The sequence below is a fragment of the Monodon monoceros genome, unplaced genomic scaffold, assembly GCF_005190385.1.
Source record: "Monodon monoceros isolate NGI ecotype Baffin Bay Population unplaced genomic scaffold, NGI_Narwhal_1 Super_Scaffold_16, whole genome shotgun sequence".
Taxonomy (NCBI): domain Eukaryota; kingdom Metazoa; phylum Chordata; class Mammalia; order Artiodactyla; family Monodontidae; genus Monodon; species Monodon monoceros.
Genome location: NW_021703772.1, coordinates 60990322 through 61006369, shown reverse-complemented (window position 1 = coordinate 61006369; position 16048 = coordinate 60990322). Strand labels below are relative to the sequence as shown.

The following is a 16048-nucleotide window of genomic DNA, read 5'->3' as shown; positions in this document are numbered from 1 at the left end:
GAGGACTTGTTATCAAGGCAAATGTATGCGAAAACCTTCCGTGGTTCTCCTTGCCCTGATCTCTGACCTCACTGCATTCCATTCTGTTGACGACTCCTCAATCAATCTCTCTAAATATATTTATAACACACCATGGCTAGGATAAAACAGAAATAAACCAACCTCGGATGGCTCTAGTCCAGAGACCAGAACCCAATGCACCCTCTATTCAAGGCTGTCTATAGATGCCCTCCCCATCTTTTCTCCACTATTCCAAATCATGAATATCCATATCCCCACCAAACATACCTGTCTTCTCACCATCTTCTGAGAGCATATGTTCTAGGACTAGCCTGAGACCTACCTCCTCCCAGAACCCTGATTCTTTCCCTTCCACCCCACAGCTGATCTTTCTCTCTCTTCAGAACCATTATTACTACTGCTACCACCACACGTCGTCTGTGACTGGGCAGCAACCCTCCCCTCTTTTTTGATAACAGTGTCTTGATTTTCCTTTGAGGAACTTGCCTCCATTCCATATAGTCTGGTGGTGCCACCAAATAACCTGTCCTGCCCCAGTCTGTCAAAAGATGAATCCATGGGGCTTCCCTGGTGGCGCAGTGGTCGAGAGTCTGCCTGCCTATGCAGGGGACACGGGTTCGTGCCCCGGTCTGGGAAGATCCCACATGCCGTGGAGCGGCTGGGCCCGTGAGCCATGGCCGCTGAGCCTGTGCATCCGGAGCCTGTGCTCTGCAACGGGAGAGGCCACAACAGTGAGAGGACCACGTACCACAAAAAAAAAAAAAAAAAAAAGATGATCCAAATTGGACCAATCATATGCTTCCAGGAAGTTGAATTTTAAGTGAGTTCAAAAAGGAAAAATAGTTGGAACTGATCATTCTGATGGTGGTCCTTTCAAGAGATTTGTCTTCCAGATTTCTGTGGCTCATAATCAATCAAGCATATCAGCTAGCTGATAAGCTCCGTATTTGAGTACTTGCTCACATATTATCTTGGCTTGGGATGCACAGTTTGCTTTGCCAGCTAGAGCCTATTTATGCTCTCAGAAGACAGAGCTGGGTCTTTATTGTATTATTCCATATAATTCAGCACAATGTAAGTACTCAGTATATGTTGTATAATGAATGACAGACCAGTTTTAGAAACTCCATTTTTACCAAGTACAATTTGCAAGCCAATTTATGTCTTTTTTGAGGCAAGGTGGTAAATAAATTTTTAATTGCTGCGATTTAAGAATTTTCTTGGGTATGACAGTTGTCTTAAAGAAGGCTTCCAACTTGTACACCTAAGAATAGCCTGAAAATAATATTAGCATTGGTCATACTTCCCCAATTTTAGGAAAGGAAAGAGAAACTAAAATTCTGTTTCAGACATTAGTCTGTGAATTAAAGAAAAAAAAAGTTTTGGGACGAACAACGACAAAACAGAAAAATATATACTTTTGTCTTGGTCTTGTGACTTTCCTTGGAAACAAGGTGAGCTGCCTCTCTGCTATCAGTTAACAGTGGAGGAGAGTTCAACTGTGTTCAACTAATGTATAAATAAAGTAGATGGGTTTTTTTCACTTCTAAAAAATGGCAGGTTTCCGCTTCTCAGAATCATCTGACTTATATCAGTAATTTAACTGAATGCTTATAAAACTCAAAGAACAAACAAAATGGTTAAGATGTAGTAAATCCAAACAAGCTTTAGCATATTAAGTTTTGAAAACACAGAATACTGTGGTCTCTTCCAAATCACTTACATGTGCTTAAAATGCACAAAAGAGCCCACCCATGGTAAACAGCAGGATATACAAATTCTCTTCTTCTGTCTTTTCAAAAATGAAAGATTTACAGAAGACTTTGAATAGTGTAATCCTCTGGTTTGTACCTTAACATGATACATAGTTCAGCCATGAGAAAAGAGTGAAAATACCAATTTGGAGCTTTTCTGAGTGAAGGGTAATGGTTTCTGGAATTTTCCTTGAACCCAAACTCGGTGCATTTTCACTTTTTTTTTCCTATTAACTTGTAAGCGACGATCGACCAGATTTTGCTTCTCATTTAACCCAGCCTTGCAGAACATATCGTGGACTTCCCCTGTGAGACAAGAATGGCAGTCAAATGTATGATATGTGACTTGGGGGGAGGGGCAGTCAGGAACAATGGAACATTAATGGAATGAATGACCATCTGAATTTTCATTTATACCAAGAAACATTCTCTAGTACAAATTGGTGAAGGAAACCCATGACACCAAGTGGTTTTCTTCTATTTCACACAAACATACTAAGTATAAACAGTTGAACACAGCAGGTGTTAACAGATATACAACACTATCGGTTGCAGCTTTCAATATTTTGAAAGGTGCCCAGATCTGAGTTTTTGTTGGTTTGCAGAGACCCCAAATGGCACATTGTAAAAGTACTCACATAAGTTTGGGGAAAGTCCTTGAATGAAGGATTCATTTTAAATGCTTTTTTAAAATGAGAAATTGACAAGAGATAAGTAATTTTCTATGGACTCTTAAAATCACATTCCCTCTTTTGGCTGTGGCACGTCATCAATTTTTTCATATCTGGGCTAACAGTACCTCTGAAATGGAAACTTCGTTAGGGTATGAGGATGAAACAAGTGATTCTTTAAATTGGAAAAAGATTAAAAGGCAAAAAGGCCACTTCCAAGCTTTTACATAGAACAGTTATAATCACTAAGGTGTAAAGACATCTAATGTTTATTCAACTCTTGAAGCCTCATTTTTAGAGCTTTTAAGTTTCTCCCTGCAAATAATACCCAAGGAAAGTTTTTACAGCTAATTATTTCCTCTTATAGATAAACATACCTTTTGTAAAGAAATATGCTCTGGTACCATCTCCTCGAACATAAAAGTTTTCAGATAAACAATGCCCTCAAAAAAAAAAAAGTGTGACAAGAGAAACTTAGTATTCCTTAAGAAAACCACCACCACCACCACCAACAAAATTGACATGAAATGTAAACACAGCATTCTTTAAAACACAAGAAAATAACTCCAAACTGAATATACCATTACCCCTTTTAAAACGAAGCTGAGTCTTATCGTATCTTCCATAGTCCCGAAATAACAGCATTCCCCCAGGTTTCAGTAACTTGGACAGTCGGTTTACAACACCTTGCATCCTTTGAAAACAAAGCAAGAGGCTCTGTGGAAGTCTTGTTTTATACGTCACATTTAACCTCCTTAATGATAAAATAAGCACAGCTCGATGAGGCCAAAGAAATGTAAGCCACAAATATAAGGGGAACAAAACCAAAAATATTTTGTATAGAAAGAAAAAAGGACACCAACTTGCTAAATAATCAGATTCAAAAAGCCTAGAATCTCAAGAAATCACCCAAATGACCAGAGTGGTAACTTCACAGAGCTTGATGTGTAATGTCAATGCTGAACTGCAAAACCACATAGACATTCCTGATATTAACAGCAAATTAAGGTAGTTCCAAGGCAGAAAAAAATGAAGTCGTTTCATTTTCCTTGCAAGATAAAAAATATGCCAGAACTGTCCCAATCAGACATACCTAAACGGGGATCACCTTTCCTCCAAAACTAGCTGCTTTTCCTCCTGACTTCTTTATTTAGTTCAAAGGTACTAAATTCACCGAAGTGTAACACCTCAGAGAAATCTTTGACTCCTTTTATTTTTCTCTTCTTCCACTATCCTCAGCACAACCATTTGGTCATCAAATTGTCTTTTTTAAAAAACTACATATTTGATCGTCTCTCTCTCTCGTATCCCATTGGTACTCCCTTAGTATACAAACTCCAACATCCTCAGGCTGGACACAGAATTGCTTCTTACCAGGTGTTATTATTATCCCTGCCAATCCTTCCTGCATATTATTGATGAATTAGTATGCTTAAAATGATGGTTTTGTCAAATCATCCCTTTGCTCCAATTTTCATGATTTTAATCCACAGGATAAAATCTTAGTTTCTTATTTGAGCCCTTAAGATCACCTACAACTGACCTCAATCTTTCCAACATCTTTCCCACTACTTCCTAATCTGAAGCATCTTTAGCCAAACTGTTACATGCTTGGCTCTGAGCAGTCCATGCCTTTGCTCATGTGGTTTCCCCTCAAAGAATTCTCTCCTCCTTACTCGTTGCCCATTTAAATTCTATTCACACTCTAAGCCCCAGCTCAATACTGGGAAGCTTTTATTACTTTCTTTCTTTTACTGCTTATTCTACCCATCTGGTTCCCAAACATGACCCCTTGTGACTGGTTTTCTTTTTTTTTTTTTTTAATTTATTTTTGGCTGTGTTGGGTCTTCGCTGCTGCGTGTAGGCTTTCTCTAGTTGTGGCAAGCAGGGGCCACTCTTTGTTGCAGTGTGGGGGCTTCTCACTGCGGTGGTTTCTCATTGTGGAGCACAGGCTCTAGGCGCGTGGGCTTCAGTAGTTGTGGCATGCAGGCTCAGTAATTGTGGCTCACGGGCTTAGTTGCTGCGAGGCATGTGGGATCTTCCTAGACCAGGGATCGAACCCGTGTCCCCAGCATTGGCAGGCGGATTCTCAACCAATGTGCCACCAGGGAAGCCTGTGACTGCTTTTGATTTAATGTTTTTGGTTAAGTGTTCAAGACCTTATATGTGATTATGGTACAGAGATGACAAAGATTTCAGATCTCATATCAAGCCAAGTGACTGACATTGGCTACCGATGGAGCTCTACTGCAAAGGACTCTTAAGACTCACAGGGAATGACAATCTACAAAATCAATTATCAATGTCTGCCCTGGGCAGAGAATGGTAAATGGCAGCCTGTGTACTAAGTCATTGCTGTCTCTGCTTTATCCAAGCTTCTTAAAGCTTCTGAGCATAACCTATTTTAAAAATGAGGGGTTTTGATCAGATAATCTGTAAATTCCTTCCAATTAAAACACTGTTCAGGGACTTCCCTGGTGGCACAGTGGTTAAGAATCCGCCTGCCAATGCAGGGGACACAGGTTCGAGCCCTGGTCCAGGAAGATCCCACATGCCGCGGAGCAACTAAGCCCATGCGCCAAAACTACTGAGCCTGTGTGCCACAACTACTGAAGCCCGTACGTTAGAACCTGTGCTCCGAAACAAGAGAAGCCACCACAACGAGAAGCCCACGCACCGCGACAAAGAGTAGACCCTGTTCCCCGCAACTAGAGAAAGCCGGCACGCAGCAATGAAGACCCAATGCAGCAAAAAATTTTTAAAAATTAAAAAAAATAAAAATTTAAAACACTGTTATGTGGAATAACGGGGTGAAACAGTATGTCAGGTTATGAAAGAAATAAGTAGTAAGAAAATGAAAGTAACTATGAAAACAAGAGAGAAATGACAGAAAAAGGTGCCATGATTAGAAAAAAAGCTCTTTAAAAAACCTGGAACCTAAGTACATGAAAGAGAAAAAGAAAAGTATTTTTCCTTGTTTATTTTATTACAGGTTATTTTCACACTGTGCTTATATCCTTAGAATTTGACAGTTAAAGAAAACCATATCTAAACCTTAAAACATTCACTTTCCGGATAAATGTTTTACGTACAGAGAAAAAAAATCTCTTTCTGCAATTATTAGCAAAACAAGCATGAAACGAAAACACAAAAAAACAAACAGCCAAATACTTCAAAATGTAGCCTCCTTCTGCAAATCCTCTCCTCCCAACTATGCTTTAAAGTCTGCGTTGCAGGTGAAGGCAAGAGGTGGGGAGCTGCTTCTCTTATCAGCCCATCTTGGGTCATAATGCAATTCCAGAGCCAGTTCCTGAGAAATGCAGGTGGGAGTGGCCTGCAGGTGAGATGGACAAGAATGGGGGAAAGCCCCTTTTCTTTTTTCATCTGACTTGGGCCAACTCTGCTATCCTCACCTATCGCTGGATGGAGGGAGAGGAGAAGGAAAAAAAGAGATTAAAAAAAAAAAGAGTGTTTATTGACTATTCTATGCTTAGATCTTTAGAAAACATATTATACTTTTATTTCAATAACAAGAAGGACAGCTACCTATTTTTTTGTAGCCTTCTATGGTTTACTCCCATTTAATCTGGGACCCCAAGACTCAAGGTCTAGCTGAACTTCCAAGCTGGCAATAAGCCATTTTTCTAGAATTTTCCTGGGGCTGAATCTACTACCACAGTGCTAGATGACCCTAAAGATACTGCCTTACTTTTCACTTACTATTACCCAACTTCTACTCATTCACCTCATTTTTAGATCATTTCCACGTAGGTAAGAAAGTAGCTACTGACATGATACATCTGAACTTATTTTATAATAAATAAATAGAATGAATATATGTACTATAAAAACAATCTTTCCAAGATATCTGCTTCCCCTTCTCTTTAACATTCAATTCAACTCATGACAAAAATACATTATCTAAACTAATTGAAATAGTCTTTTTGAGGTCTCATTTTGAATTTAAACATTTCCTGTTATAGGTGTCAGATACAAAATCTTGTTCACTATCCACCTACTTTATCCTTTTTACTATTTATCCTTTTAACTGTGAAACAAAATACATAGGTGACATCCTTCTACCAGTACCTGAATAATGCCAACAGTATAAACAGATTAGCAGAAAGAAATAGGTTATAGAAACTGGGAGTAAGTAACTTCATGGAACTTGATATATCTCACCAGGTGCAATTATATATTTCATTCGTTATTTGGAAATCTAATTTGCTTTTCCACAAGTAATCAAAGTGCACATCTCTGAATGAGAAGTGAAAGGACTGTAAAGGGTCCTAATGACCTTATAATAGCAAAGAAAGAAGGACACAATACTCGATTTCTTTGGGAAAGAGTCACACTCACCAAACAAAAAGCGGTTGATGCCAAGTCTGTATCTATTACCAGAAGATCACGAAAACCCAATTTTAAGAAACATTATGAAGGCACAACCCCTGACACTTACCACATGTGTCTTAATACATACAAGGTGGCAAAATTTTAAGAAAAGTGATCATTTTAATTGCTGGTAATATCTCTTTGTGCTTCCTCTTTAGAGAAAAGCTGTATTTATTATTTCAAAACCTTATGTGAACAAAAATATTTAAGTCATGAATATTTAAATGATGGCACTAGGCCAATCTTAGATTATAAAGGTCTGAGGTTAATCTGGCAAATTTTGATAACCCCTAATTCCCTAGTGGGCTTCTTTAAAACAAATATTTTAAAGCCCATCGATAGACCAGTGTGAAGCCAAACAGATTTACAGCCCACCTCTTCATGAACATTCAGCAAGATGCTAAATCAAAGATGTTTGTTTCTGATCACCAATGTACAATTTCCCTCTCGGGAGTCTATTAGGCTGTTCTGAATTTGTAATTTCCTTGAAGCTCTGTCACTTTTAATAGGTATGTGTCTTGCCAGAAGATGCTTACTTCATTCTGACAGTGACAGAAAGCTCACTAAAGAAGTAGTGTCACCAGTTTCTTTCTGAAAGTCTGAAGAAAGGAAAAACTACATTTAAAAGGCTGCATATTATACATAATGTAGTTCATTAAATAATAAATTCAAGAATTGTCATTTTTGCTTTGATAGTTTTGAAAGCCACTCCTGATAAAGGGCTGTACACATTTGCTCTGCCCTTTCGTCTTCATTTACCTGTCAGGATGAATGGAAGAGAGCACAAAGACGAGGAGAATGACGTCCAGGATCCCATCTGGAAAAGGGTAGGGTAGGCCATCGTCACAAACGTCATGAACAAAGGCACAGCACTGGGCTGCTCTGTATGACGCGTGCGACTGTCATGATAAAGGAATGAAAAGACAAAAACAATTGTTAGCAGACTTCTAGTATTTTTCTCAAATTAAAAAGGTCAATTTAACTTCTCTCAAGTGCCTTTCTTCTATAAATTTGATTTTTGGATTAGGTATTCTGTTAGGTTATTTCAAGCTGTCATTAAAAATTAAGTCTAGCTCTTGGACTTGATAACAAATATTCTTTTGCAATCCCTCCTTAGCTTGAAAAGTGGAGTAGGGCAGTCTTTCTGGGTCAGTAGGCAGTGTTGCTGGAAGCCCACCCTGTGTTACTTCAGAGGCACTGAGATGGTCCTCGGTTCTCTCTCTCACTGCTTATTCCATGCCTCCTTTGGCATTAATATATAAATATCCTATAGTACATAATCAACGTTAGGTAATGGTGATGGCTGTACAACTCTAAATATACTAAAAATCACAGGATTGTATACTTTAAAATGGTGAAATTTATGGTATGTGAACTATACCTCAATAAAGATGCTATTTTAAAAAACCACATCCACACACAATTTGCCTATAAAAACAACACTAGAAGGATATATACCAAAATACTAACAGTGATTCACTCTAGGACTCTAAAAAAGCATATTATAGGTAAATTTTATCTTCCCCTTTAGGGTTTTCAGTATTTTAGAAAATGTCTACAATGAAAAACTATTAACTCTTATTACCAGAAATTATGTTCCATGTGTTTACATTTTTGTTAGAATTTCCATTCCTTTTCCATTTCCTAAAATTACCTCTTTTTGCTATGATAATGCTTACTAGCATTTGGGAATTGGTCAAATAAGGCCCGGTTCCCACCACTGTTTTCCTTACAGTTGAGACATTTTAGATTTGTAATATATGCCTTTTCAGACCTTTTTTTTTTTCAAAATTTTTAATTTAATGAGTGCCTACTATGTGCCAAACTGTGTGTAAAGCTCTAGGGATATAAATATAAATACCACCTTGTAGGAACCACTCTCTTGAACTCTATATTAAATCCCAAACAACTTCTATTGTTTTAGGGTAACATCTTAGGCATCAGTTGATGATATGATTTGCAAAATTGTAAAAGCTCAGCTAAAAATGGCCACAGATTACATCTGATGCAGTTACATTAAAAAAAAATCACTTCAACAGCAAAAAATTAGATTTTTAATATAGCTCTCTTTAAAGAAAATATAAGGCATACCTTTACCAGCTCCACAGCTCCAGAAGCAAAATCACAACAATAAAGAAAGAACTCTGGAGCATTCCTATGAAAATGAAAGAAATATTTAAATCTAGAGCCCAGATATGCTGAAGCTACAGAAGAAAGGAAAGTGTAGGTTTGAATTTGTTAGTATTTCTTTAACAGAATTTTGGATGACACTTGGCTTGTTGTTTCTTCTTTTTAGACACTGTTCTCTGCAGTGGTGTGTGGATGCCTTCATGTTGTTTCTGAACCAACATTATCTCAAACACTTATCAATTACAGGGTGACTTTCAAATTCCTGCCCTGATTTTAAGGCCCTCCATTATGTGCGCCTACTTGCTCTATATCCCATCATACTCTCCCATGGGAAACCTCCAAAGCCATCCATCAGCGTTGCTCAGTCTTTCTCCTACCCCTCACAGGCACTCTTTCTTGTCTGCCTCCAGCCAGCGTGGCCTGTAACTCCTCTTAGCTTAGCCAAGTTCTATCCTCTCCAAGGACCCTCAACCCCCAGTTGCATTTACGTGCTGTTAAATATAATATTAATATGTTTATATTAACAGCATGTAAATACAACTTCTAAAAATAATAAAACACTAATATATTCTTATCGTTTCAAGTGATTGTCAAACTTTTCTTTCCTCTCCCGTTGCGGAGCACAGGCTCCAGACACGCAGGCTCAGCGGCCATGGCTCACGGCCCCAGTCGCTCCGCGGCATGTGGGATCTTCCCAGACCGGGGCACGAACCCGTGTCCCCTGCATCAGCAGGCAGACTCTCAACCACTGCGCCACCAGGGAAGCCCGATTTTCAAACTTTTATTGAGCCTTATACATGGACCAAGCATTAGAATACAAAGTAGTAAATGAAACTGTCTAATAAAACTGTCTAGTAAGAGTATGGGATTTGGGAGCCAATTACACCTGTGTTTAAATCCTGGATTTGCCAGTTATTAACACTGAATTTGACTTAACTTCTCCGAGACTCAGTTGCTTTACCTACAATACGTAAATAAAGTAAGCAAATTCAGGGGGGTTTTTTTTGGGGGGGGATGTTTACCCATATGAAAATCCTGACTAATTTTAATTGGCCTCCACTGAACTTAGACAAGTTCTATTTGGTCTTTACCTGAAATTCAGTAACAATGGCTGATCCATGGTTACTAATGGGCAGGCACATACAGCTGTCCCTTGAACAATACAGGTTTGAACTTCACAGGTCCACTTACACATGGATATTTTTCAATAGTAAATACTAAGTGCTATATGGTCCGTGGTTGATGGAATCTGCGGATACAGAAGGAACCACAAATACGAAGGGTCGACTGTAAATTATTCGTGGACTAACCCCCCACATTGTTCAAGGGTCAACTGTACTTTGAATTTTGTGGGTCAGTACCCTTCCTAATCATACCTTGTATGCTATTAGCAAAGGATCCTTGCATCATCTTGCTTAGTAGTGTGTCTGAATCACAGAAAGAGATCAGTATGTCCTAAACAGTAATTATAGGTATGGTCCTGGCTCTTGTGGATCTTATAGCCTAGTTAGGGACATATACAAAAATTTCTATAGAAGTGTGCATAAGGCAGGCACCCTCAGGTGAAAGTCTTAAGAATTTTGAAGGAGGGGGATGGCATTACTAAGTGGGAAGAAGGGGAAAGGGTTTAGAAGTGGGAGTCACATGCTAGGGATGAGAAGCAGAGTTGATCCTGAGAGCCCAGTGTGTGACAGGATATATGGGCTTTGAAGCACATAATTAGAACTTCCAATTTGATTCAGGAGGCATTTCAAGCAAGGAGGACTTCTAAATAAATACGGAATATAAGCACAAATATGCATTTAGCAAAATCTCACCCAGGCTTGCATTACTCTCAAATGCTACTCACTGATGAATACTACATTCATGTATAATATTCATATATAGTATAGTATTCATATATAGTGCCATTCTGTGGCACTAGGGGTTTGTACTCAAATTAAGATCTGTCCAAATAAATTAATGTATCATGAATAGGATATGGTTTTGAAAAGTTAACCAGTACTGAATCAAAGTTAAAACTTGTGCCGCTTATATTTTCTCATCCATACCATATAAAAATTGTGCTTTATTGCAGCATATATACCCTTATTGTTTCCTATGAAATCCATATATTTGTGACTTGTAATTGTTGGTTGGTCACACATGTTTGAAATGTCTCAAAAAACACTCAGATACATATAGTACTATGTGGTATGATGGCTAAGGGCAAGGGCTCTGAAACAAGACTGCCAAGGGTTGAATCCTGGCTCTACCACTTAGTTGGGTGACCACGGAAGAGTCATCTAATCTCTCTGTAATTGGTTTCTTCATCTTTATTTTTTTAAATTAATTCTTTTATATTGGAGTATAGTTGATTAACAATGTTGTGTTAGTTTCAGGTGTACAGCAAGGTGATTCAGTTACAGATATACATGTATCAATTCTTTTTCAAATTCTTTTCCCATTTAGGTTATTACAGAATATTGAGCAGAGTTCCTTGTGCTATACAGTAGGTCCTTGTTAGTTATCTATTTTAAATATAGTAGTAGTGTGTATATGTCAATCCCGAACTCCTAACAGAGATAAATATGGCATCTAAGTTGGTTGTAAGGATTGAATGGACTCATATATGTAGAGTTTCTAGAAAGGTGCCTGACTCAGAGTAAGCACCTAATAACTGTTAGTCATTCTTATTATTGTTGCTATCATCATCACCATCATCATTATCATCATTGTTATCATCATTAAAGGAAGATCTGCCTCTGCCTTCCAGGAACTTAAAAACTTAAGAAATTAACATGGTTCTATAAATACTTCGATATAGCTCAAAATGCTTCTCTGGACGCTGGCACATCTAGCTATTATGAAAGGTATGCAGTCTATCTTTGGGCAGTAGTTACTAAACACTCACAAGATACAGAACAGTCTAGTAAGCTAAAGGAAGGCATGTGCCATTTGCCATGTGTCCTACCAGACGGCAGCTTGACCTCTGAAACTGAATTCCCACTGCATCAGCAACCCAAGTTGGTCTTGTGATCACCCAATGACTTTCCAGAGCTTTTCAGTAAAATCGGCTGACTGCCTTGGCCCTTCTCCCAGCAAACAGGTGTAAATATCACCACTACCACCACACCACCAAGCACTCTCTTGGCAAGGGGTTTAAGAATTAAATGATCCTTGAAGAATGATATGACCTCTCAATTCCAGAGGTCTAATTATGGTAAAATATTCTAAAAATGTAAAACATTAATCTTATACTCTCCAAAAATAATAAAACACAGTTTCTGTGGTGGGAAAAAAAAGTCTAATCCTCCCTTTGGAAGGCTAATCACTGGTTGCCTTTTAAAGATGAATTAATTATCTCAGGTTATTGAGCTACAGTGATTTCTAAAATATGAATATGAGGCAAAAAAACCCAAAAAGACATATCCACAAAGAAAGAGTCAGGGGTGAGAGGCAAGAGCTTGCAATTATTAGTTGGAGGGAGAAGTAGAAGAGGGAAAAATACAACTAACAAGTGGGGAGCCAGAGATATTAATCAGTCAGTGTGTACCAAGCTCTATCTATATTGTATTGTTAGGCTACCTGAAAAATCCGATTAGAGTAAAATATGCCCTTTACCTCAAGGAATATATGAATAGTAGTTTAAGAAATAAGACATAGAGAAACGATATGCTAAATAACAACTTGAGGTAAGTCATAAAGTAACACACAATCAACTGCCAGTGTAGCAGATTTATGTGTATCACAAGTTCAGAGATCACGGGGGTGAAGGAATCTGGCTATGTGGTATAAAAAGTACAGGAAATTTTGGCCCAGAAATTGGAAAAGGGAAAACAAAGAAAATAAGTCCGGAAAGAGGAAGACCATTCAGAACTGCAAATTGGCCAGCACCACTTCTGGCTGGACACTTTAACTGGTAATTTGGTGATATTAGGGAATTACTTAATTTTTATTATGTTAGGTTTATAATAGTAATGAAGTATGTCCTGCTTTTTGGAGATCCATCATAAGTACTTAAAGTGTCATGATGTTGGCCTTATGTTAGTAACTGTTGAAACAAGGTGGTGGGTGTATGAGAATACGCTGTATTACTCAGTTTTTCTGAATGCTTTTACATTTTCACAATGGAAAGTTAAAAAAAAAAGACTTTCTTAAATTTAAAAATAGGCATAGTGAAAAGACTGAAAGGAATTATAACAAAAATTCTGTCAGCAGCTATGCTAATGGTGGTGGGAATAATGGGTGATTCCCCCCAACCCATTTTCCTCTAATGGGAACGTTCTACAATGTGCTTATGTTGATTTTATAATGGAAAAATAATGGGAAAGCTATCATGTAAACTTAAAAAAAAATAGGGACTTGACAGACCAGCCATAGGTAAAAGGTGTTAAAGTTTTGTAAGGTGTATCTTCTTCATCACCTACTAAAACACATAGGTGAGGTGGTGAACGGGAAGGGCAGCTCAGGAGAACATCTTTGCTCCTATCCCCTACTTCTGCCTTTTTGAATCTTAGGGTTAGGTGCTATAACTCCAAACAATTTCAAGTCTAGATACAGTCATTTGACATAGGAAGGTTTTATACTGGGTGTGGCTCCAGAAGTGATGACAAAAAAATGAGTTTAAAGCTTACACTTTATTTTGTGTAAGCTTTAAACTCAATTCTCTATGTGTAAAATGACACCTAAATAACCTGGAGGGGTAAATAAATCTCTAAAGTTCAGCAATTCCCAGCTTAGCAGAAGGATCCAACCTCTTACTCTCTTCTTATTCCCTCATCCACATAAACACAAGCTTAAAAAATTACTTCAACTCATGGTGGACAACCCATGCCTGTGAAACATTATTTTCAGAGTAATTCTCAGTTCACATGAAATTAGACACTCAGACCAAGACACTTCTTTTGAAACTTCCTTTAGTCATTGTTTATATAGGAACAAGAACACTACTGGCATATACATGACAACTTTTTCCCAGAATTTCTTAACCTCCCATATGTATGTAGAATTTTGTAGGAGAAAACTCTAAAACTCACTGCAAAGTGTTCAGAATTGGAAAAACACTATTCCCAGCACCACAGCCAACCTAAAATCAAAGAATAAACAAATATTATGAAAATAAAGTTAAATTTCCCTCACCAATGTCAGATTTTTTTATTAAAAAAAAAACTAAAAGAAATTGACTGGATCTCTGGGTATAGGAGAGTTTTCTAAACTCAAGCAATGAAGTAAATCACAAGAATAATATACACTGAGAAATTTGACTATGGAAACATCTAAAATTTTTACATACCAAAACCCAAAATAAACCAAATTAAAAGGTGACAAACATACTGTGAAAAAAACATTTGCATTAAATATGATAAAGGGCAGAGCTCATTTTTTTAAAAGCATCTGATAAATAAAGGAAATAAACAGAACACAAAAGAAGTACAAATGACTTCTAAACGTTTGAAGAACTATATGACCTATTTAACAATCAAAGGAATGCAAATTAAAATAAGGTATAATTTTTGTCTAACAAAGCAGAAAGCACTAAAATAAGAATATTCCAATCAGTAAGGGTGTGATGAAACAGACCTACACTGCTGTGAATTGGTATTAGTACAACTTCTTAGAAAGCAATTTGGCAATATATTTTAACAGTACTAAAATTTTAAAATAAATTATGAACTAGTAAATTGAACCCAAATAATAAAAGAAAATGCAGAAAAGTCTATACCCAAAGATGTTTGCTGTTGAAAACCTGAAAACAATTTAAATGCCCAGTCAAGTGAAAACAGGTAAGTAGAATCATAGTATTCCACATAGTAAAGTATTTTGCAGCCATGAAAATGTTTATAGAGAATTTTTAAAGATAGGGAAAACTGTTTATGTTATAATGTTCAATACAAACAAAGCAAAACCCCAAAATGCAGGTAGAGTATAGCTCAACTATACAAAACAGTATAAACAAAAGGAGAAAAAAGTCAGTTAAATGTTAATAGTGGTTAAATTAAATCCCTTGTTTATGGGACTGTAGATTATTTTATTCTTTCTCTTTAGCAAATTCTCTGTAAGCAGTATATATTATCTTTATAATCAGAAGGAAAAGGTTTATTTTTTAAAACAGAAAATCAAGGTCTACACCAGATTATAGCAAATTACATACTTCACTTATTTCTATTTCACCTAAAAGTGGGTAATAACAGAAAGAGATAGAAATTAAGGCCAAAACTTTATTGGTATTTAAAACTTCCTTCAAGTTAGAAATTAAAGTAGACAAATTAAAAAAAAGTTAAATCACAAACTTAAAACATGACTAAAGATATGAGTCCCTTAAATAATTTTTATGCACAAAAGTATATGAACACTTATTTAATAGTTAGATTTGATCATTTCCCCCCTAAAAATCTGGATCGTTATTAAAGTAATATGGAATGTACATTGAAAATTTTTTGCCCCTGCAGTACCATACCTCTAGGATTCTGAAAGTGGCGTTGCTACCAGGAAACAATTCAGTCTTCAGAGGTCCTTTTCTGTGTTCTTTGGAGTCTAGGTTGGAAAAATCAGATCCTGCTTTGTTTTGACCATCTGATGAGCCAGAACTTTCTCCATCATGATTTTTTTCTTCAGGCATAGTAGGGCAGTGCATTCTTGAGAAACAGTTTGCAGCATGAACTTTTACATGATTCCATGATAATTCTTTTACCTTCTCTTCAGTTTTTTGACCAACTGGAAGAATTTCAGGAAATTCCCTCAACAGCCAATTACGATCTTTGAAAAACTTATTCTTATGTATCTTATAAAATGTGTCCCAATATTTACTAGCTTCACTCTCATACTTCACTAAAGTAAAGAGAAGAAAAAGGATTTATTTTACTATGAATTATATTTATCATTAGTTACTATTTTAATAACTAACTATATTTAATAATTAAATACTGTTAAATATATTACATATACTATTCATTTATAACAATTATATTTACTATTGAATAACTTTAATATTATAATAATTTTTATTTATCTGATTTTTTTTTAACTTTTTTTTTTTTTTTGCGGTACGCGGGCCTCTCACTGCTGTGGCCTCTCCCGTTGCGGAGCACAGGCTCCAGA

General features: G+C 36.9%; 1 protein-coding gene across 10 annotated transcripts in view; it reads right to left on the bottom strand.

The window, feature by feature from the left end:
• METTL8 (methyltransferase like 8) overlaps positions 1–16048 on the bottom strand; it is a 152168-nt gene that overhangs the window by 73091 nt on the left and 63029 nt on the right. For 3 of the 10 annotated variants that reach the window (XR_003793864.1, XR_003793863.1, XM_029224745.1), the window contains exons 5-11: positions 15408–15778; positions 13987–14036; positions 8930–8993; positions 7598–7737; positions 3028–3140; positions 2824–2889; positions 1918–2081 (exon numbers count right to left, since the gene is read on the bottom strand). Coding sequence is in view for 8 of the 10 variants with exons in the window: in XM_029224745.1 (XP_029080578.1) it covers positions 1918–2081; positions 2824–2889; positions 3028–3140; positions 7598–7737; positions 8930–8993; positions 13987–14036; positions 15408–15778 (968 nt within the window). In the remaining 2 variants the exon portion in view is untranslated. Of the gene's footprint in view, positions 1–803; positions 2082–2413; positions 2458–2823; positions 2890–3027; positions 3141–5634; positions 5866–7597; positions 7738–8929; positions 8994–13986; positions 14037–15407; positions 15779–16048 lie in introns of those variants that run through there. The other 7 variants (XM_029224742.1, XM_029224748.1, XM_029224749.1 and 4 more) reach the window with 5 other exon arrangements.